Here is a 24,218-nt window from a genome sequence, read left to right on the forward strand (position 1 = left end):
AGAGCACTTGTAAAGCACTCATAAAACACCTAAGTATGGAAATTTTGTTTTGAAATTTAGACTGGCTCTTAGTTACATCATGTTCTTTTGATTTTCTAAGTTTGGATTAAATCAGATAATAAACATGCATTACTTAATTTTTTTTTTTTTTTTTAAATAATTAACACATTTTCACACAAACACTGATTCCATTGAATTTGTCTACCTGAAAACTTTCTATTGATGTATGATGATATTGCTATGTGTGTTTTTCATTATGTTTTTGCTATGGTTGACTTTGAAGGCCTGTAGCTCATGTTAGGAATTCGGTCAGTTAACCAGGGGATTAGACAAATTAACTATTTCTCTTATGGAACTAGTCTCGGGCCAAGAGTTCAAGCCAACTAAGAGTATCGTCTGAGCTCAAATAAGCCTTGGATGGTACTTACATACTTCGCTCATCGGCTCCCAGATAGAAACAGTATCACCGTATTCACTGCCTGAAGACTAAACACATTTACAATGAAAGAAATAACAATAGTTCAGTGTTTCCTTTCATGAAATAATAAATAATTGCCCTTGCGGAATAATTAAGAGCAAGGATAATTTAACCGATCGAAAGCCACGCCATCTGGCGAGGGAAATTCAAAATACCCCTTCAGACCCACGTGGTTGGCTTTCGGCCCACAACATCACCTGCTCTCAAGCTAACAACACCTCAGTGCTTTCGCCCAATATTAACTCGCGGCAGTGCTGATTTAAAGTTAGTCTCGAGGACAACAGGACTCCTCCAGAACTTACTTCAAGAGACCACTTCTTTTGAAACCCTTCGAAAGATAAGTGCCTCCTACAGTGATTACAACTAGGTATTACTATCAGGCCTGTTAGGATTATCGTTGTTATGCTGGGAGGTGCTTGTAGGGGAAAGCCCGGCACCCCTGCTGTATTAGTGGTAAGTGGTTTGTGTGTCTTTTTGTGGAGTTGTCCTGGTGTGGTTCAAATGTCTTGCGAGAAACATAACCGTTGGGTACGGTAAATTCACTGTATCACAACACTCAAAACTAGGAAATTGGCTTGTTCGCCCCTTGAGCACTAGACGCCTCATATACAGGAATAAAATCATGGCTGCACTGATGCACAGCACTTGCTCACATTAAGTAGGTGACTGGCCAGCTCTCTTGGAGGGAAAAATGGAAACAGGCACAAAGTAAATGAAGGGAGGAGCTCCATACCTTCCTGTAGTCAGCACCAAACGGAACCCCAGTTGCACACATCACTGATGTCGTACTGTGTTTGTTTACATTAATATGTCCAACACATTCTGCCACTGCACACCATCCCATCCTCTCACTTCAGCCAGCCAATCATCACCAGAAGTAGGAGCCAATCATGAGCCACCAACAGTTCAGCGACGACTGCGATGATTGGAATTTTGAAAAAAGTTTTGGCCAGCCAGATTTTTGCTAGATACTTGGGGTTTCCAGAAACCCAAGGGTTGGATAGTTGGGGTTTTACTGAACTATAAGTTTGAACACATTGGGGACAGAAGGGAAGTCTCCTGGACTGGATGAGGGACTGCCTAAGAGGCCAACAGTCGAAGATGGTAGTGAAGGATAGGTTGGAGGGAAGTAACGAGTGGGGTTCCATAGGACTTTGCACTGGCGCACATAACGTTCCTGATTTATGCAAACGAGACGATGTTTGGAACAACAAGTTGTGTGAGTATGTTTGCAGATGGTGCTAGGATCATGGGGAGAGTAAATGATGAAGAGGACTGAAGGATGCTACAGGAAGTTCTTGACAAGATGTACAAATGGAGACAGTTGTGGGAAATAAAATTTAATGTTAAGAAAGGCAAAATATTGAAAACTGGTAAAAGTAATAGAAGGCTGTCTGAGTTATTCAATGGGAAATGAAAAATCACAAAAGCAAAGGTGGAAAAAGTCCTGCAAGTGTTGGTCCAGGATAATACGTCACCTCAAAATGAAAATACAGTCGTCCCTCAAATAGTAAGGTTTCCAATAGTATGGTTTCGGTTTTATATGGATTGTTATAGAAGATTTTTTAAGGATTTTTTAAAATTTCCCGCTCGTCGCACCAAGTAGCCACGGCGTGAGTGGCAAGACTGTTCTAGCCATGGAGGTAGAATTGGTGGAGTCGACATCAGCCCAGTTAAGTGAATCCACCAAACTCATTTTTAGGGCCGCAAGGTTGTGGAAACCTGTCAGGTGTCAGGTGTCGTCAGGTCAGGCCAGGCTGCTCTCACCCGTGTATCCCTCATCTTCTGGCCCTAAAAATGACAGTTCGGCGGCTTCACCTTAATGAATGGGATTATCGGGCCGTGTTGACTCCACCAATTCTACCTCAGTGGTTCTACCAGACTGCCACCCATGCGCATCTCCTCAGTTAATGTGTGTGTACATCAGGAACACTGTTTTGCCCGATTGAAAAGTATGTGCTTTCCTTAATTAAGTCCGTGTGTGTGCACAACCTCAGATACGCTTCTCCATTACCACATAACATGAACATGGGACTCAAGAGACAAGCCAAAAACACTTGCTGTATGCACCCCAAAGCGTTCGAGAAAGCTGTTCACCATGCAGAAAAATTCAGATTTAGGAGAAGTTACGTTTTGGTATGAATTAAGTTGCGGTAGGGAGAGCATACCACGTGAATCCGAGTCCTGCCTGGCTCAGCTTCTACTCGCCGGCCAAAATTGCCAGTTATGCATTTTCTGCCGTAGTGTTACCACACTGGGCAACGGAGCCATCCTGGCAGCGCTGCCTTCCACATTGTCAGCGAGCGGGCCATGTCATACACTCACACTCTCTCTTACTCTCTACCATAGTCTGTATTGCTTTCTAAATCTTACTTGAAATAAGATACGAAACGGTAACTGTGGAGATTGACTCTGCGCCTCCAAAATACAGCATTGCGTCTTGCTATTATACATGTAGTTAAGGGACGCATATTTAAACTACTCCAACCGAACTTTAAATAACCTGACCTCTTTGCCCCCCTCGATCCCCCCAGTGTAGTAACAGTACTGCACTGTGACTGCAGCAGAAAATGCATAACTGGCAACTGAGCCTGGCGGGAGCCAGCACTAATTTTATATGGATTTTCGAATAGTATGGGGGTCCTGGGTCCCTAACCCCCATACTATTTGAGGGACGACTGTATAAAGATTTTAGGAGAAATTCATAAGCTGTTGACAAACAAAGAGTGGCATTTCACTACATGGATGAGGATATGATGAAGAAATTAAAGGTGGCTTAATACAAGGCAACTTGTGGCAACTTTTGCAGCTGGCTGGCGCTTTAGATCTGGGTCTGGGGCAAAATCGGCGGAGCTGCCAGTGTTGCCGGCAAATCCAATGTACTGGTCTTCACTGGCAATAGGAGCAATATTTACCGTCGCGCATAGCTGGCCGTTATCGCTGATAACAAAATCGGGTTATCGGCCATCTGCTACTTATTTATATAAATATCGGTATCTTCGTTACTTTTGTAACCAAACTAGCGATCATCACTACTTTTTTCCGCCTCTCAGAAAAAAAAACGTTGTCTCCTCCCTATTGCGCATGCGTGGCCCGGGTGCCCGGTGTTGCATGAAAAAACTTCGGGGTATGAAATATGTTCGGTGAAGAGATTTCATATTTAGATCACAACATTAAAAACACTAGGTCATTTTTTTGGTTAGACTCAAAAAACACTATATCAGAGAGAAAAATCATTTAACTTAGCCCAAAAAATGATTATTCACTGCCTGAAATTTGTGATCCCGTTGTAAAGAGCGCAAACAGAGACCAGCGGCTTGTGTTACCACGTGGCGGCGTGGCGTGTGGCCTCTCAGCTGGGTCTCGAGTGACGGAGTGAGTGCCAGTGTTCCGGTTCCCAGTGCTTCAGTGTTTCTTTACTGAAGTGACTGTTAAAGTGTTAATGGTGATAAGTAAGAATAACTGAATAAGTTGTGATGGGCCAGTTTTCAAAAATATAGATAATGAAAATTTGAATTCATCGGTTTTTTTATTTGAAATATCAATATAGTATCGTTTTCGCCTATCGGACTTATCGCTAGCTAGTATCGGAATTGTGGATTTATATCGGGTATCGGGTATCGGTTATTGCCTATATTTGTGTCTCCAGTTAAAGAATATCGGTTATCACTGATAAGGTTTCCCATTATCAGTTATCGGATATCGGGAATAAGGTTTTCTGTTATCTTGCCCAGCTATGCTGTCGCGTCAACACGTTGTTTGGCCTGTGCACAGCGTCTTCACTCATCATCACCAGCCAAACACAAGTATTACAGATGTTAAACTCTTACAACAAATTAGAGCTAGTTAGTTGTAGGAGGAGAATATAATGAACATATCAGTGTGCGCGCATCTTTGAAATAGGGAAAAATCGCATACCTAAAACTGCCCATGGCCTCAACTTGATAATTCATCTGCACTTTGATCTTAGCCCTTTGACATCTCTGTGGCTCCAAATATAACTTTTAGAGAAGAGACAGAGGGCAGACATCAGTAAGGTTAAATGAATTAAGCTGAGAAGGAGTTATCATAGATATATCGTAGAGGTAAACACAGTAAAACCGCTAGTAAAGCGCAACCGTGGGGATTCAGAGGTGCCGGATAAGCTGAAATTATGGATACTTGGGGTATTTTCCCAAAGTTCACCATGAAATTTCATTGAATCCAATTTGTTTACACAGGTACCTCTATACACTCAGAAATGCATCTCCTGACTATAAGTATATACAACCTGACATTGTTTGGTCCTTTAGCCACGCAACGCTGTGCAGTGTTGCTGGTGGTCCGGTGGCAGACATGGGTTTGCCTTTGTGGTGGCAGCAGCAACAGAGGTGGCAGGTTTTGCCAAAGATGCAGCATTTGCCAGGTGCCTGAACCAAGACCAAGACTGGACCCCGCCAAGTTGTTTTGAGGAGTTGCATGGGTCAGGAGCCACTGTTTGAGAAAAGTGGAAACATCATGGTTGTTGAGTGTGGCCAGTGTCATCTCTGTTGCAGGACAGCCCTGTGTACAGTTGACCCTTTAGTTACACAACTCCCGTAGGTGGGCTGGTGAGTCCAATGGACCAATGGATCAGCTGAGGGCAACAAAGATGGTGTCCCACAAACAGCCTCCTCAAAACATCCCCTCACCTGCTCTTACTGGTGACCCCTTACTGCAAACAGCAATCATAGCTGAATGAAACATTTGTAGAAGTAAGATGAGGCGGCAGATTTAACACTGACCACAATCATTGCCTGTGGCGGCCCTTCTTCTTCTTCAGTGTTTTGGGGGCTGGTTGGGCAACTGGACCACAGCCTCTATAGCCCTGGCAGTGCAGGTTGCTAGTGGCTGTTTTTGTTTTCAAGATGTGTCCCTGGAGTGGGGGCTAGATCTTGTTTAGTTGACCCAACTTCTGTAGGAAGGTCTTTGTACACTTGAGGCCTTGGAAGTCAGTGTTGGGGCTGAGGGAGCTGCTGCCCAGCAAGGCCTTTAGAGTTGGCCTATGACTGTTGAGCCTGGTTAAGGATGCTTTGAAGCAGGAACCCTTTCCAAACACTGTCCTGGCCAACCGTGCATCCTGCCAGGCAAGGTTCGGCATGGCATGGTCTCAGTTTTGGCTTGGACGTTTGACTGGCGTCACCATCTTGGCAAGATTTGTTGGCTCTGTTGCCATTGCAGGGGTGGTCCCCCACCTGCTGCTCTTTCATTGCTAAACACTCGCAGCGAGCGTTAGGCGTATTTGCTGGTGGCGCTAAACGCTCGCTGCGAGCTCCACCCGCACTCAAATCTCCCGCGTATGAGTGTTCCAACACTAATTCTCACAACACAGGATTGCCAATTGAGTGGGTTCTTCACTAAATTTGGTGGAAAACTGGTGGATGTACTTGCCCAATATAGCAGCATTTTTGCATAGCTTCACCTATCACCTGACTGATTCTTTGACCAAATAGTTATAAATATTGCAGTTGGCAATACTCCCTTGCCAGAATCTGAAGGCGAGATGTCCGCAGTTCCCTCAATATGGCTGATCATCCCGCACACACTGACGTAAGTGTTAACATTCAACACTCCCTGAACGTGCATGTACGTTTGAAAGAGAGGCATACATAACCGACTCCTATAGATCTGGACCTCCTCTTTCCAATGGTGTTTTTGGTTTGTAGCTGTGATGAATAGTTTTTGAGATACAGAGGTTAAAAGAGACCCCCCATTGGGCTGCCCGACTGCGCCTGAGGGGATAGTCGCGTCCGCACCGCACGCAAGGAAAGGGTTAATAGAGGCTCTGATCCATCCCAGATTGAAATGTGACAGTAGGATGGTCCATACACAAATAAAGGTATACGTATTCAAGATCGAGAAAACACAAAGAGCAGCAACAAATAAGTCCTCAATCTGATAGCTAAGAATACAAAGAAAGACTGGAGAGTTTGAGCTGCCATCTTTGAAAGAAAAGGTGACATGATTATAGTTTTTTTTTTTTTTTTTTTTTTTACCTACAGTACCCTCTCGAGTTTCGCGCTCACTTCGTTCCGAAAGTATAGCGCGAAACTCTAGGTATTGAAAACACTGAAAAAGTGCTTATCTGTTCTGACCTTTTTTTTTTTTTTTTTTTTTTTTTTTACATGTGGGCTATGGCGCCGGTAGTTTATCCATCTGGGCCTGATGGTCAGTCCGAGCCCGTCATGGCGCAGGCAACTGTTTATAGTGGCGCCATTATAATTGGCTCATGCTGCCCCCCGGAGCTCACTTTTTTCCTCCTTTACTCCATTGTTATCTCAAAATACGTACCTTGGAAAAAGGAAGAAAACAGGAAGAGAGAACGGGTCGTTTTAAAGCCACAGATGAAGCCTTACGATTGGCTGAGCTCTGAAAACACGCTTGTGATTCGCTGGGAGTCCGATGACGTCATTGCCAGCGCTCACTCGGTCAGCGGCCTTGCTGCCTTGGGGCGGTGTCACACTGGCCGTTTTCCTCTTACCGTTGTGGCTACTGGCAACGCCCGTGCGCCCATCCGGGAGCAAGTTGTCGGTTGTCCGTAAGCTGGTGTCACACTGGGCGTTTTTCTTCCCACCGCGTTGGCGGCAGCTTGAGCAACCGGCAAATCCAACTTTTCCAGGTGTGCGTCACACACGGCCGAGGTCGGTTGCCCGTAACCACATCCACAACGTAAATAATGCACTTGCCCTGTATCAACATGGGATCGTCTGCTAAAGTAAGGGCTGCCGCGGCTTTTGCTGCCATTACCCAAGTTATGGACTTGTTGCTGCAGTTAAATGGAAGGAAGAAACTGTTGTGGGTGTGGTGTGTCTGTGGTTCCTCCGTACCAGTTCTCATTGTCACCACTGCGCGTGAGCGGCCAACCCACCCATCTAGACTCCGACCACAAACACGTGGATCGAGTAATAACACACACACACACACACACTCACACACACCAGACTCATCATGAACCATGGCAGATGTTTCTCACAACAAAAATGGCTTTGCCATTTTCTAGAGTGTGTTAGAACTTATTTGGTGAGTGGTTCCTACAAACCAAACATACCCAATGGCAAGAAGAGAGCAGTGTTAAAGACGACTGCTCTCTTCTTGCCAAGAGCTAGGTTTGGTTCATGGAAACCACTCACCAAATACGTTCTAACACACTCGAGAAATGGCGAAGTCGTTTCTGTTTGTCAGAAACATCTGCAATGGTTCCTAATGTGTCTGGTGTGTGTGTGTGTGTGTGTGTGTGTGTATTTGTTGTTATTCAATCCATGTGTTTATGTGGTTGAGTCTAGATGGGTGGGTTGGCCGTGCACGCGCAGTGGTGACAATGAAAATTGGCATGGAGGAACCACAAGTACGCCACACCCACAACTATTTCTTCCTTCCATTTAACTGCAGCAACAAGTCCATAACTTGGGTAATATCAGCACAAGCCGCGACAGCCCTTACTTTAGCAGACGACGCCATGTTAATACAGGGCAAGTGCTTTGTTTACGTTGTGGATGTGGATACGGGCAACCGACCTTGGCCGTATGTGTGTGACGCACACCAGGAAAAGTTGGAGATGCCGGTTGCCCTAGCTGGCGCCAACGTGGTGGGAAGAAAAAAGCCCAGTGTGACACCAGCTTACTGATAACCGTGAACTCGCTCCCGGTTGGAGCTACGGGCAACGCCCATAGCTCCCAACGGTTGGACGAAAACGGCCCTTGTGACACCGCCTTAAGGCAGTGAAGCCGCTGATAGGGTGAGCGTCGGCGATGACATCATCTGACTCCCAGCGAATTACAAGCGTGTTTTCAGAACTGTCAGCCAATTGTAAGGCAGCCGCCTTCAACTGCAGCTTCAAAACAACCTGTTCCCCCCCCCCCCCCTCTCTCTCTCTCTCTCTCTCTCTTGCCATAGCCACAATATTTGGAGTAAAACGTCCAGTGTGATACTACCTTTAAAGGTAGCGTGCGTGGCGCCGATGGTAAGTAAACGTGACCCGTACGTGTCAAAGCAGTGCGAAATTCAGGGTGATAATGCACGAAAGTCGGAATGGTAAGAATTTAGGACTAACCGCAAAACTCATGGATCGTGAAACTCGGATAGCGCGAAACTCGAGAGGGTACTGTATAGCTTCCTATAGGCTTCCTGGTGAGGAATGATGGTTGGCCCCAACCCATTATAGTGCAGGCAAGTGTTTATAGTGGTGTCATCTTGCTTGGCTCATGCTGCCCCCCAGAGCTCATCTTTGATTCTCTATTTGGAGAGAATCTAGAGTCCGGGTTGTTAGGTGGTCTCCAAGACAGCATGTGGGTAGTCTTAGGCCACTCGGTGGTAACTGAAAAATCCCAGCTTGTGGTGGCAGGCGGGATGTGGACCTGCATCCTCCTGGACGCAGCACCGGCACGCTTACCACTCAGTTGCCGCCTCCCCTTGACAATGATGGGAATGAACAAAATTGATAGGCAAGAGCTGTTAGTATGGGATGGAGCAGCAACAAGAGGACATAGAAAGAAACTGAAGACAAGATGCTTGGATGAAATCAAGAAAAATAGTTTTTGTATTAATGCGCTGAACTGTGGAATGGCCCAGACAGGGAAATCATCCAGTCCAAAACCTTAAATGGATTCAAAGCAAAGTCTGATTGACTGAGACACAGATGAGACCCCATGAATGTAACACATTTTCTCTACATCACAACTAGGTAAATACAACTAGCTAATAATATACACACACACACTTACCTGTAAGACTCAATTCCTTTTAAGTACTTTTAATTCTTAATAAATACTTATCACAATATTTTGAGCACCACTTGTTGAGGTAATGGCCACTTGAATATTTCTATAAATAAAAAGTGAGGGATAAATATGTCGGGGGCAGGCAGGTAAGTGGTTAGGTTAAGGGAAGGACTGAAAATTTAGTAAATAATGTAGATTAAATTGAGTACAAAGATTGACAAACTTGTTAGCAAAGTGGACAGTATTAGTGCTGCACCAAAGTAACCAGTTGTACACGAAGATGATAAGAGATGTAATGAATGGATGGAAGGATGATTGATGGATGGCTGGGCCAGAACAAAAAAAGATAATAATAAATACATAAATAATCCCAAGGATAAACAATACAAGGAAGTATTTGCTGTCAGCTTTGAGTTAGGGGCCGGCCAAAACTTGTCTCAGCTGCTGAACAAGATTCTCCAGCTCCCGCAAGGCACCTTCCAGGAATGGCATGTTACTGGGATTCTCCACAAATTGCCTCAAGTCACACTCTGTGAAGGGCAGGTGTGGGCATGGCAGTTTGGCTTCTGACCAAAAGTTAACAAGCAGGTGACCCAACTCCTGCAGAGCTGCAGAGGTTTTTTCATTTAAACATCTAGAAGTAAGAGAGAGAATGGAGGAGATTAGCATGTAGTAAGTTTATGATTAAAAATGTCACTTATGTAGTACTTTAGCTTTTAACTTTATGGAAAACATTTCAGCTAATAATGCTAATTCTTATATTCTTGAAGCTTTGCTGCCAACAAAAGTTAGCCCAGATGTATAGGTATGTTATAAGCTGAATTTCCCATATTTAGAGCAGCACCTCGATTTTCCAAAAAGTCATGTTCCTGAGACCTACAAGAAGTAGGGGGCACATTAAACAGTGCTACCCATATCCTGCAGCCCAGTATACCTTATAATGGCTTACAACGTATGCATTATTGATAATTATGATCTAACTAAAAGAAGTATACAGTACATAGCAGGCAGTACACTTTCATAAAAACACAGAGACATGCAGGTGTGTAGACGCTATAACTGCTTGTTAAGGAAGCACGCCAGGAAAAAATAAAAAAAATATTAAAAACATCGAAGCGCAAAATTTACTTACTGTATGGGCCATTTAAATCTTAAAAGTCACGCCGCTGGGCGTTTGTTTGTTTACATCACGTGGACTTTAAATCCTCTTATATCTATTTTTCGCTATTATTTTGCTATTTATTTAGAAATATTGGGATGTTTATGTTCTCATTGGAAACTCAAGCCTCTAGCCTCGCTCCAAGGTGCTCTTCAAGGCGAGCCAGCCTGGCCCGACCACGTGTTATTGTAAACATACAGACAGCTGGTCGTCGCGGTGCCATCATTTTCAAGAGCTTTTCATTCTTCTAGTGGACATTAGGCATATTCAAGATGCCTAAGGTGCCTAAGAAGAGCAGGAAATACAAGAAGCCAGAAAAGAACAAGCTTTCGGCTGCAAGGCGGAAAAAGACAGAAATTTCCCTGCCTGTAGCTGACCAGCCACCTCCCTCTGCCGCCACCTCTCCGCCGCTTGCAGCTCACCCACTACCTCCTATGACTACTCCATCCCCTACCACACCTGTTGTTTCACCACATGTGTCTAGTGCAACGAAATGCAAGCGTTGTTTGATGACATAGAGAGTGAACAGTGTGAAGACACAAAATACACTCGTTGACAGGATGTACATGGAAAAAGTTTTTGAAAATGTGTGTTGCAAGTTTTGTTATAATACAAAGAGTGTAACAATGGACACCACCAAACTGGACACCTCCATCACTACCAAGTGTACGACATGTGATTCACGAGTCACCATGGCCAATAATGTTAAACCGGACGATAAAATACTCTCAATGACGAGTGTCAACCTTGTGTATAGCCTCATGTGTGAGGGTGTAGGATACAGGGCCATGGAGAGGATATGTGCAGCACTGAGACTCCCAGCGATGAATGAAGGGGAATTTGGAAAATACAAGTATCATGAGGTTTTATAAAACCGGAAAAGGCCTAACTTATTATTTTATATTCATCAAATAGCCAAAAAAAAAAATCATATTTAAATTGGCACATTAAAATGCACACAAAATAACCTCCATAAGCAATATTGAGTCAATAATTATGTGCTCATGACCCAAAAAAAAAAAAAAAAAAAAAAAAGTTTCACATCTATATAGCCATGGTTGATAGCCCATGCATTCACTATTTATTGCCCAATTGCAGTGGTTCTGGTGTTAATTTGATCCTCATTGCTTACTCTTCAAAATGTAAGTAACACATTTTGTCATGTTTCTACCTGGTTCGTGCATACCTATGCTTAATCTTTAGGAAGCGTTTTCTCAAAAGTGATTTTTTAAAGAAAAACTGTATTTTGAATGCGATCTTTTCTGTTATTAATGATCAGGGCCCGTATCCTCGTCAACTATTAATACTAAACTTGGTATTAACTTTCGACTTTAGTATTAACTTCACTCTCAAAGTGTATCCTCAGTGCTCAGTGCTGGCAAGGACTTCTACACTTAATAGGAAAGTTAATAGTAAATCCCAGACCCAGACTCATATCAAATGGCCGCCGGAGCTCCTCGCCCAGCTCACCTCCGCAATTTAGAGTCCGAAAGGACTCTTTGGAACTTTATAACGATGGTGAACTTGTCAAGAGATACATATTAGACCGTGCAGGAATGGAATATGTGACTGATTTGGTGAGAAGAGAGCTACAAGACCCAGTTCAAAGGGAGCATTCACTCATCCCGGGGTTGAAAGTGATTTTGACTTAAAGATACTTGACTACAGGAAAAATGCTGCAGTGTTCAAGTGATGAGTTTGGGGTAAGCCAGAGTAGTTTAAGCAGGGTGATTGTGGATACTCTAGCCGCCCTCAGTGCCCCGTAGGTAGTCGGGAGGTTTATCCAGTCTCCCCTTGATAGGGTGGAGATCCATGAAGAGCAAGCAGAATTTTACCAACTTGCCAGTGTTGTGGGAGTGATAGACCGCAACCATGTGAAAATAATGGCACCAAAGGAAAACGAAGCAGTTTATGTGAACAGAAAAAAAAACTTACATAGCTTGAACATACAATTAGTGTTTGATGCCTTTGTTATTGATTAAAATGTGAAATATTTGAGTTAAGGATAAAAAAACATGGGAAAAAAACTTTTATTTGTAGCAGAAAGGTACACACATGCAAATGAAAAAGATGACATTAATATTGCATTAAAATGTAATTTAAAATATGATTTATAATTATTGTTGCTATAAAATCAAGTTAGAAAAACAAATTACTCCTGTCGGTCATTCGTATGGAGATAATGGTGGTAAGAAAGCTTGTTAGTGACTTCTGCGAGTGTGAGGAAGGAGGAACGAAAGGTCGAGGTGACCACATCGCGTACATCATGACTTATGTGTGAAGTAAAACGAGGTTACTTGGCTTCTGTTTATAAAGTTCCAAGTGGAAAAACAATTTTATTGTGAATTCAGTGTATACTTTTCTGGAGTATTGTGTTTACTGAGTGAATTGGTAACCAATCTGTTGCTATTTGTGTCTTGCTTGAAGATATTCATCATTGGATTCAAAGCTATGGTATTAATGTGCAATAGTCGTCATAACAAAATACGTAGTAATTAATTACATATGTCAACCTATTTATTTTCATGAGATCATGGTATGACCACTGAAAAACATAGCTTTTTTATCTTGGCTCCATTACAAGTTCAGTATATAATTACCCATATATTCAATAAAGTAGTGGAATCAAGTTTTCAGCATCTTTTATTATTATGCCAATTAGCACTCAGCTTGCAAACACGCTTAGGTTTATGTTGTCAGCTTGGGTCGGACTTAGGTGAACACTTTACCAAGTGACGTAAGATTACTCAATGCTACCAAAGCTATGGTATTAACGTGCAACGGTCATCATACCAAAATACGTAGTAATTAATTATATATGTCAACCTATTTATTTTCATGAGATCATGGTATGACCACTGAAAAACATAGCTTTTCTATCTTGGCTCCATTACAAATTCAGTATATAATTACTCATATATTCAATAAAGTAGTGGAATCCAGTTTTCAGCATCTTTTATTATTATGCCAATATTCTAAGCAAACACGCTTAGGTTTATGTTGTCAGCTTGGGTTGGACTTAGGTGAACACTTTACCAAGTGACCTAAGATTATTCAATGCTACCATATAGGTATACTACATCTTTGATTGTGAGTGCATCAGAGAGCACTGGAGAGCAGCATGAGTCTAATTAGGTGCTAATGAATATCCTGCCTGCATCACAGACTACATAAAATGCTAATATGATCGATATATAGTGTTATAAGCTATATATATATATATCTATATATCTCTATATCTATATATATATATATATATATATATATATATATATATATATATATATATATATATATATGTTTTTATATATATATATATATATATATATATATATATATATATATATATATATATATATATATATATATATATATATATATATATATATATATATGTATGTATATATATATATATATATATATATATATATATATATATATATATATATATATATATATATATATATATATATATATAAACTGTCTGCCCTAATGTCCTTCCCACTTTTGACGTCCAAATGATGCCCCTGATTGTAACAAAGTATCTTGTAGCACCCATGACTGGGTGCCGGTGCAAATGTGCTCATTAAACACCGAGAAATTAATCTAGGCTCTAGGGAACTCAGAAAAATCCAAGTTAGAGAGTGCTGGCTGTGGGGATTGAACCAGTGACCTTCAACATACAAAGCCATGTCTCTGTCAGTTGAGCCAATAAAGGTAAAGGTAAAGTTGGGGCATACGCTGTAGCAGCGCGTGGCCTCGGTGCTCATCTCCGTAACATTGGCCCTTGAGCCTGTGGTGGGAGGGAGCCCATTACCCCGGGACACAGGGGCAGTGTGACATCCGGGTTACCACAGTTTCCCCAGGTTTCCCCAGGTAGCCATTTATCGACTAGCCCAAGAGGGAGGATGATCAGCTGGGTGAGCTGCACGCCGACTGCCCGGGCCGGTATTCGAACCCGGGCCCGTGTAGAAGCCAGGCATGCTGACCACTAGACCATGGAGGTGTATTGGAGCCCAATCTCAAGTGAACCCACTCACAATGGCACACAATTTTTTTTCTGGTAAATGTTGTGCTTTGAATGAATTTGCTAACCATTTCTGTCGAAAAACAGCAGAGATTTCTTTTCACCCCTTCCACCCTAACCTCCTCAGTAATAAAAATAAAAAAAAGTGACAAAATCATAGCCTTGAGGCAGTAATATTCAGCTCCAGCATTAAAAAATTATACTGCTGCCCTATGAAAGGCATCTCTTAACTCCGATGAAGTAGGTGGTGACTGTGGTGGAGCAGCTTCATCGTCATCCCTTGCAGTGGCAGGTGTCATTGGGCCAGCAGATGATGAAGCAGTGGCAGGTGTCATTGGGCCAGCAGATGATGAAGCAGTGGCTGGTGTCATAGGGCCAGCAGATGTTGAAGCAGTGGCTGTTGCCGGAGCAGCTGATGGTATCTTTTCTACAAGTAATGAACAATGTGCTGGGATGGTCTCTAGCAATATAGCAGCGGGGCTGAAAAAAAGCGTCATATATTAGTCATGATTAATGCATGTAACTTGACCCCTTAACTGCGGATTTCCTACAATAAAATATCACCAAACTACAGAAATGGAACAAAAAGTGGCTGCTACAATTCAGTGAAGAAAATGTAGTCCTGCACCTTGGGAGGGGATATCCAGCATACCAATACCGCATGGGAAACGCTCCACTATCCACCACAGAGGCAGAGAAAGACCTGAAACTACTATGGTACCAGGCTACCAGTGAAAGCCAAATCCATGCCAATCGTAGCGGACGGGTTAAATAGGTACGTAGTTGAAGAAAAAGGGTCTTATAGGTGAAATATTAATTATTAACATAAATATTCCACTATTTGTTATTGGTTGTAAAGTAATTGACTGATAAAGTGTGTATCTACAAAGAATTTGAAATTAAGAATGATTAATAAATTGTTTTAATGAGAATATAAAAGTTTTTGCCAAAAACATACAGGCCAGTCAATATTTCACTGCTGCTTGACTGCTGCTTGACTGCTGCTGCTGTCCTATCCCTACCACATCATCAGCTGTGTCAATGCTGAATGGCTCTGGTACCCCTTCAAATACATGAGACGAGCAGCCTATGATGTCATACACCAGTTTATCTACCACAGTTAATGTCATAGTTATATAGGCAGGCGCCTGCGTATCTGTGGTGCCACACGTGTGGGGCACTCAGGTGCTGGGGGAAATGTCATTGTTATGAAGGGGCAGGGGTAAACCAGTGTATGCTGTGAGGCCTTGGTGTGGAAGTTCCCTGTGTGAACTGTGCAGCTAATCCCCCATACAGTGAGGGCCTTTTTTACTCCCTCAGGGGCTGTGCAGCTGAGAGAGTGGTGTACATGAGTGTGAATGTGTGAGTGAGTGTGTGCCTGTCTTGGCTAAAACCCTTCACTGGGGGGAAGACAGCCCAGGTATTTAGATAGATTGATAGTCCTTGACAGATGAACATTAAAAAAAATTTCTATATCAAATATGCAGTTCACTGCTATGAACTTTTTAACTTTAAGCTGAAATAAAGGCATTGTGGCCAGTATAGCTGCACTCTGTGAGTACATAAAAAACTAACTAATATAAGTTTTACATTTAAAGACATAACAACTAAAAAAAATTACCAGTCTGCCGCTGCTCATTCTTGCACTTGGCAATGCGAGGCTTTGATTTTTGTTGTACGTTGTACCAACACCTCTCACAGTCATCCTGCGTACGGGGTCCACTCCCAGGGAAGGCACTGTCAGGGTATAAATGTGAAGCAAGTTTCTTAATCGTTTCACTATGGCATGGCATTTATTTCCTATACCTTCTCCGATAACATTTAATACATGCCGTGACGGAAAGCTAAATCAGTACCGGCATTTTATTTACATGCATCATAAGACATTAACTTTTTAGTTGTTATAAACATGGCCATAAATACTACTTTTCATTACCTATTTTTCTAAAATGCTTTTCTCTAAGTAGGAGGATATTACACAATACAGCTATACAAAAAAATTAAAAACATTAATCTTAATTCCATTTTTTTGAGTACTTCTAACCTAACATTATATCACCATAAACTGTTTGACCAATGCTATCAAAATAATATTTTAATCTTACTTTACCATTCTCATCAAATCTACCTATTCCGATATAGTCTTAACATAAAATACTTGTAAAAGTGTTGAGAGTCTGGCATGGGGCCCCCCCCCCCCCCCCCCCACAAAAAAAAAAAAAAAAAAAAAAAAAAAAAAAAATCTAAATAAGGAATAAATAAAATAACAGGTAAATATGACTTGACTCTCTTATACTAACCCCCTTTCCACCCTAACAAACTTGGGGACCTACCATGTTAGGTTAGGACGTGTTAGGTAGGACAGGTTTAGCAGGAGTTGGTTTAGTTATGTTAGATTGTTGAGGGAGTGGGGGTTGCAGCAGAAATGGTCATGATGATGTTATTCACATGGAACAGTAGGAAAAAGTATGTTCTGTTTAGAAACTCTGTGGTTGTGTTTGTATACAAAAATACCCATTTGACGAGGTTAGGTTAGTTTGCAAGTTACTTGAATCATGAATATGTGAATATGTAACAAAAAAATAAAAGCATTAACCTTAATTTCATTATCTTGAGTACATTCCAATCTAACATTATATCACCATAATCTGTTTGACCAATGCTATAAATATACTATTTTAATCTTACTTTACCATTCTCACGAAACCTACCTATTCCCATATAGTCTTGACATAAAGTACTTGTAAAAGTGTCCATAGTCTGGCATGCCTAGCACCCCCCCCCCCCCCCCCAATAAAAAAAAAATAATAAACAAATAAAAAAAGAATAAAAAAGGGCAAATATGCCTTAACTATCTACACCAACCCCCTCTTCCTCCCCAACAAACTTGGCATGTTAAGTTAGGATGTGTTCGGTAGGACGGGGCAGGTTTGGCATGGTTAGGTTTAGTTATGTTAGGTTGTTGAGGGAGAGGGGGTTGTGGCAGAAATGGTCATAATGAAACTATTCAGATACAGAATGAAAAGGTATGTTCTGTTTGGAAGGTCAGTGGTTGTGTTATTATGTAAAAAATACCCAATTGATTAGGTTAGGTTAGTTTGTAAGCTGATTGAACCATGAATATGTGATTACCAACCTTGTTACAGCTTCTGCCACTTCAGTCCACGCTCTCTTCTTATCCTCAGGGGTGATACTCTTCCCATAACACCCTCTGATTATACGTCTTTTTTCATGAATTTGACGTAAGAAGACCGTTTCATCTGGCGACCAATTAAACTTACTCCTTTTCTGCGCTGGTTCTCCGGGTCGTAGATGTAATTTCAGCAGAGCAAGTTGTGACGCAGGAGGGGAGATAAGGGTATTGACGAGCGACGAAGTAAAAGCAGCCTTTGAGGCTGCTTCTATCTGCCACAAAACTCAGTATTTTCTTGTGTTTGCCATTTATTATGTTTTTGTTGTACATTTATACATGTTTTCTTTATTTTTCTTTTGAAATATTTACTTAATTCATGTCGGATGTTTACGTTTTGCACGGAGGCGTCCTTAGCAACGAGCCCGCCATAAAGATGAAGAAGAAGATAATAGTAGCCAGGATTTGCTAATACTTACACTCAAAGTTGACGAGGATAGCTATTACTCTTAATAAATTGAAACTATTAACTTTGATAGTAACTTTAAGGGTAAAAGTTAATAGCTTGTGAGGATACGGGCCCAGTTTTTACTGAAAATTTTATTTTTGGGCACATAACACCATAACCTAAATAATGGTTGGAGGACTTTGTCCTATCTTTATTGTAAGCTTGCAAAATATTTCCTGAAATTCAATTTTCCATTTCAGAAAGTTAAAAAATATGTCAGAGAAAATAAGTGTTGTAAAAAATCAGCTAATCAATTTAGAATTAATTCCTCCAAGCATATTGAAGGGACAAGACCACAGAACATGTCCTAGAAAGATGAAATCAAATTACATGATAGGTAATGAGAAGATAGGCTTCAAAATATTGCAATTTTTAACATTTTTAGAATAATACTTTTAATAGTCATCATTTTTCAATGTAGAAAGCTGAATTTTGGTCAGAAGTACTATATTAATTATTATGCCATTAAGTGGACACAATTCAAGATGATCGGATGATTTTGATTGCACCACCAAGAGTAAATCCTGGCTTAATTAAGTCCTTAAGAGCACTCAGCCTTCTGCCCGGGTGTCTCCTGCACATGTGGATGACATCTAGCATCAGTCATCCGTAACATTGAATATGTTACTCAAGTTTTACTCTGCATTCTGATTTCTTTGTGGTTCCACACAATATAATTTACTTGAGTAATCTGCCAAAGTGTGATGCTGTAAATACTCAAACCATGAGAATTGAGGCATGACTGTTGGGTCTCTGTGGAGCAGTGATTACAATACCTAGTTACGAATCCATGGGCCCAGGTTTGAATCCCTGCAAAGGCAGTATGTGTATAGCCCACCCAAATGCTCACCCTTGCTCTCATGCTGGTTGATAAATGGGTGCCTGGGGAAACCTGTTGGAGGTAGACTGAGGTGACCCATATGTCACATTTGCCCTGCCTGTATCCCGGGGTAATGGGTTCTTACTTACTACAGGCTCAAGGGTTAATGAGACTGATGAGCATTGAGGCCGTGCAAGGCTACAGCGTATGCCCCTAACTTAACCTTTTACATTTATTGTAGTGCAATTCCTTTCTCCACATATGCTTTGCTAACTGATTCCTCTCATTTTGGTGAAACTCTAATTATTGCTTTAGGCATCCTGATAGCTTTTGACAGAGTCTGGCACAAATCTTTGCTTTCTAAACTACCCTCCTACAGATTCTAACCCTCTCTCTGTACTTTCATCTCCAGTTTCTTTGCTGGCTGATCTATCTCTGCTGCAGTAGATAATCGCTCTTCTACCCCTTAACCTATAAGCAGTGGCATTCCACAGGGCTCTGTTCTACCTCACACTCTTTTTATTGTTCATTAATGATCTTTCCAAAACAAACTGTCCTATCCACTACTATTCGATGGCTATGTTCTGCATTACTCAACGTATTTGACCCCTTCTTGGTGGAGGATCCATACAAAGATGCTTCAAAAGTGGGACTATTTGATGGTAAATCTATGTATAGATGTTCGCTCTCATGAGACAACACTAGTTTGTGGGAAGATTTATATATGGACACTTTCTTCTTACATAATCATTTGTATAATTTGTTATTTGGCATTTTTAACCAGGAACCACTCCAATTTGTCAGTTATCCTCCATGCATTACTGCCTCAGGACGCAGCTTTCACTAAAGGAAATGAATACATGTATTCAGATACATACAGAAAATGTTAAAAGCAAGCAGAAGAAAGCTGGAGGAAGGAAGGGAAACCACAACTGGGTTACAAGTCCTGGACATTGCCATAGCAATGGGTGTGAGTGATTGACTCCTTTACATACATATTCATGGGCATCATGCAAATTATATTTAATTTATTGAAAGAATTATGGAAAAACATTTATATATAGATTCTTATATATCTTTCATTTGGCAAGAGTCTATATGTAGACTTCAGTCTGGAATGCATTAAATGCGGGGAAACCATATATGGACATTTACGAACTTTTTTTTATTTTTAATTTTTTTTACAACAAAGGAGGCAGCTCAAGGGCACAAAAAAAACAATAATAAAAAAAGCCCGCTAATCGCTGCTCCTAAAAAAAGAATCAGAAGAGGTGGCCAAAAGCAAGGTCAGATTCGGGAGGAGAGGTGTCCTGATACCCTCCTCTTGAAAGAGTTCAAGTCGTAGGCAGGAGGAAATACAGATGAAGGAAGATTGTTCCAGAGTTTACCAGCGTGAGGGATGAAAGAGTGAAGATGCTGGTTAACTCTTGCATAAGGGGTTTGGACAGTATAGGGATGAGCATGAGTAGAAAGTCGTGTGCAACGGGGCCGCGGGAGGGGGGGAGGCATGCAGTTAGCAAGCTCAGAAGAGCAGTCAGCGTGGAAATATTGATAGAAGATAGAAAGAGAGGCAACATCGCGGCGGAATTTAAGAGGTAGAAGACTATCAGTAGGAGGAGGAGAGCTGATGAGACAAAGAGCCTTAGCCTCCACTCTGTCCAGAAGAGCTGTGTGGGTGGAGCCCCCCCACACGTGAGATGCATACTCCATACGAGGGCGGACAAGGCCCCTGTATATGGATAGCAACTGTGCGGGGGAGAACTGGCGGAGACGATACAGAACGCCCAACCTCGAGGAAGCTGATTTAGCGAGAGAGGAGATATGAAGTTTCCAGTTGAGATTTTGAATTAAGGATAGACCGAGGATGTTTAGTGCTGAAGAAGGTGACAGTAGCGGAGTCTACATAAAGATGATTTTTATTTGGTGGTACACCCTTCAAGACACTCCCAGCAGGAATTAAATGACTAAAAGTTGAGTGCTACAGAATGTTTAACCTCTGACCTTGCTATCATATCTGAGAGAGCCAGAAGGAGCTTGGTGTCCTTCAACACCTCAAAAATTCAAAATCTCCACCTGACAACTAAACATAATCTTCCAAACACCTCTCCCTTATTCATCAGTAACACACAGCTATCCCCTCCTACACCAAACATTCTTGGCCTTCCCTTAAGGGGGATGCCAGGGAAGTATTTTTTGACGAATATCTTTTAAACTGACTAAATTAGTTTTTCTCGCTCAGCATGTCGGGGATGCTATGTACTACTTGGTAATGAAGCAAAATTTCGTAGAATATTAAAAAACAGGGTCCCTTTAAGAGATTGAAATGCCCCGCGCTGTTACGTCATAGCTCGCCAGCACATGTGGTATTTCTCAGGGCTTGTACACACGTAAAATTCACATTAGAAATAGTCTTTTCCCTCTAATTTTTGTCATCTGTCATCCCTCTATCCACTCGTGACAGCTGGTGAATGTGAAATGCGCACTGCTGCTCAGTTCTCACCCAGACATTGACCGGGGAGGATGTTGAAATTTTTTGTTGCGCTACAACCCCAAAATGTCTTTACAATGACGTACAAACGCAAAGCAACCATAAGCAGATTTATGAACATGAAGAAGGCTTCTGGAACAAAATGGAGATCCAGGAAACATGCAAGAAAGCAACGCAAGAAGCATGCGTCACGACTCTATCTTCACACCAACCTCGCCGCCGCCGCCACCACCACCACCACCACCACCACATTTGAGTGATAATACTTATTATTATAAAGGGGGACCAGATGCCTTATCCTTCTCCAGTAAGTGAACAAGGTATAAACAATCATATGTGAAGATTTCATACCAATCAAATGAATACAAATGGCAAGACACATGAAATGGAAAAAAAATCTTTAGGAGCCAAATTCTCAAAATTTAGTTTTTTTACACTTCAAAAATTTCACAAAATCGACAAAACATCTGACAGTCTTTTGTAAGGTATCCATATAAACTACAACTAAATGGCAATTTTTCTCATTTTGTACATTTTGAAAAATGTAAAAAGAAAACGGGAGAAAAAGTGGAGAAAATTATTAGTGAAAAAAAAAAAAAAAAAAAAAAAAAAAAATTTTTAAAAAAAAAAAAAAAAAAAAAAAAAAAAAAAAATTACAAAATGAGAAATGTAGACATATACACAAAGTTTCTATGGTATTTTTTTCAAAGCAATTAACTAAAAACTAGTCTGTGAAACAAAAAGAAAATTTTATGCTTTGTTTGAGTCTCCCCTACACATTCACCCAAATTTCACGAAATTCACAGAATGTCATACATTTACACCAACAAATAACATACTAAAATTTCAAAGCCATAGGACATACTGTGTGCCCAGGAGGGACCCCCCCTGGCACCCCCTTAACCCGTAGAGTACGGGTGACGATATATTTCTCTGGATGCTGCGCACGGGGAAAATTTAGACATTTAAAAGAGGTGAAAATGGTGTCTTTCTTCTTTGCAATAATTGTATATTCGTCTAGTATATAAGGTGGTGTAATAAAACTTCTCTCCTAATAATAATAAAAGTTATGACAGCTGAAAATATTGCGCATTTTCTTGCGGCCGTGACGCGTTGCATGGAAGCACCTCTCTCTCTCTCTCTCTCTCTCTCTCTCTCTCTCTCTCTCTCTCTCTCTCTCTCTACTTGCCCCTCCCTCCTCTGTCAATGTCACTACCATAGCAGTCATCAGAGTCACTGTCACTTTGATTCTCCCACGCTCTACTTCCGCCCAGAGCAGAGGAACTGCTTGATGTGTCACGAGACATGACAGATGTATTCCGAACAAAAGTGGAAAATGATCTGTGGCCTTCGGTGGGCCGCGCGCTGAGACAAATGAGAGTGTACGGATGCCAGATGCCTCCACCATTCTTCTGAGTCAAGAACTGGCGGTATATTTGAAATGTAGGGAGCGTAGAGTGTGACGATTATATATATGATCCCCGTACAGGTGGAGCGTGTGGTAGCGCACTTATATACATGATCGCCGTAATGTAAGGGTTAACCCAAAATCTTGACTGAAAACTTCATTTCTAATCTCTTGCTAAATCAGCTTCAATGTTATGCATTCTGTATGGTATCCACCAGTCTCTTTCCCCCTCACAGATGGTATCCATATAATTATAAAGGCCTTGTCTGCCCTTATATGGAGTAAGCATGTCATGTGTGTAGGGGCTCCACACACACAGCCCCTTTAGATGGTAGAGGCAAAGGCTCTTCATCTCAACAGCTCTCCTCCTCTTACTGACAGTCTTCTATCTCTTAAATTCTACTGCAATGTTGCCTTTCTTTCTATCTTCTATTGAAATGTTCATGCTGACTGCTCATCTGAACTTGGTAACTGCATGTCTACCCCCCTTTCAATTTATTTCATCCCATTGCTATCATAATTCTGTATGCATGAGTTAACGAGCATCTTCATTTTTCATTCTTTTTGATGATAAACTCTGGAACAGACTTCCTGTGTTTGTATTTCTTTCTGTCTACAACCTAAGACTCTTTTAAGAGGGGATGATCAAGATGCCTTTCCAAGTCTCTTTGGCTCTTTCTAGCTGTCCTCTATTTGTGCATTTTAGTGATTCAATTTTTTTTCCTTGAACTGCCTTCTTTACTTGAAAAAAGTACATAAGCAGAGTGACCATGAATGAGCACACACATGATCTGAACATGTTTCACCCACACATTTTCTAATCAGGTCAAAATCAACGAAGCTTTGTCCATTCTTACCCAGTGTTGACAGAGCTGGGAGAACATGAAGATACTGACAATTATGTTGTTGAAAACTGATGTTGTTAAGAGATGAGCAGATTTTGTATTTTTTTTTACATCAGCTATGCTCTTTTAATCTACCAATTAATTGCATCATTTAAACTAAGCAATTATATTACTGGGGTGGCAGACACCAATATCTTACTTTGTTATGGCTGTTCCCAAACTCATGATGACCTGGTGAAGGTTTACGCCACTGGTCCTTGCAGTGTCTGGCGTCATTGAGTCACTGGTCCCAAGGGTGGGCAGCTTGTGCAGGGTACCAAAGGCACTCAGTACTAAGGCTCTGCAATGACCAAAATATTCCTTCTAAAGACACATCTAAAAACCTCTCTCTCTCTCTCTCTCTCTCTCTCTCTCTCTCTCTTACACACACACACACACACACTAAATAATATAAAAAGATATTAAGTTACAAAATATTAGGTAAATTTGGATAGACCAAAAGATGATAATGAAGATGACAAAATAGATACTGTAACTATGAATATCCTACAAATGGTACAAGTAGATTCGATTACACACTCCATTTAATCAGAATTACTACTCCAGGGTGATTGACCTTG

The 24,218-nt window shown here is 41.3% G+C and overlaps 2 protein-coding genes and 1 long non-coding RNA gene across 3 annotated transcripts in view; 1 reads left to right on the forward strand and 2 right to left on the reverse strand.

Moving 5' to 3' along the window:
* The window catches only part of LOC126983547 (HCLS1-associated protein X-1-like), a 110,102-nt gene extending 96,575 nt beyond the window's left edge, over window positions 1-13,527 (forward strand). Inside the window, exon 10 of the mRNA XM_050836359.1 lies at window positions 10,624-13,527. The gene's annotated coding sequence lies outside the window, so the exon portion shown is untranslated. The remainder of the gene's footprint in view (window positions 1-10,623) is intronic.
* LOC126983541 (transcriptional protein SWT1-like) overlaps window positions 9,608-24,218 on the reverse strand; it is a 34,976-nt gene continuing 20,365 nt past the window's right edge. Inside the window, exons 4-5 of the mRNA XM_050836312.1 lie at window positions 23,798-23,938; window positions 9,608-9,847 (exon numbers count right to left, since the gene is read on the reverse strand). Of these exons, the coding sequence (XP_050692269.1) occupies window positions 9,628-9,847; window positions 23,798-23,938 (361 nt within the window). The 3' untranslated portion in view covers window positions 9,608-9,627. The remainder of the gene's footprint in view (window positions 9,848-23,797; window positions 23,939-24,218) is intronic.
* Window positions 13,863-23,791, reverse strand: LOC126983585 (uncharacterized). The gene is made up of 3 exons (XR_007735994.1): window positions 17,536-23,791; window positions 16,021-16,136; window positions 13,863-14,879 (listed from the first exon to the last, which is right to left on the reverse strand). It is a non-coding gene; the product is annotated as an uncharacterized LOC126983585 (long non-coding RNA).

The sequence above is a fragment of the Eriocheir sinensis genome, chromosome 5 (assembly GCF_024679095.1).
Source record: "Eriocheir sinensis breed Jianghai 21 chromosome 5, ASM2467909v1, whole genome shotgun sequence".
Classification (NCBI taxonomy): domain Eukaryota; kingdom Metazoa; phylum Arthropoda; class Malacostraca; order Decapoda; family Varunidae; genus Eriocheir; species Eriocheir sinensis.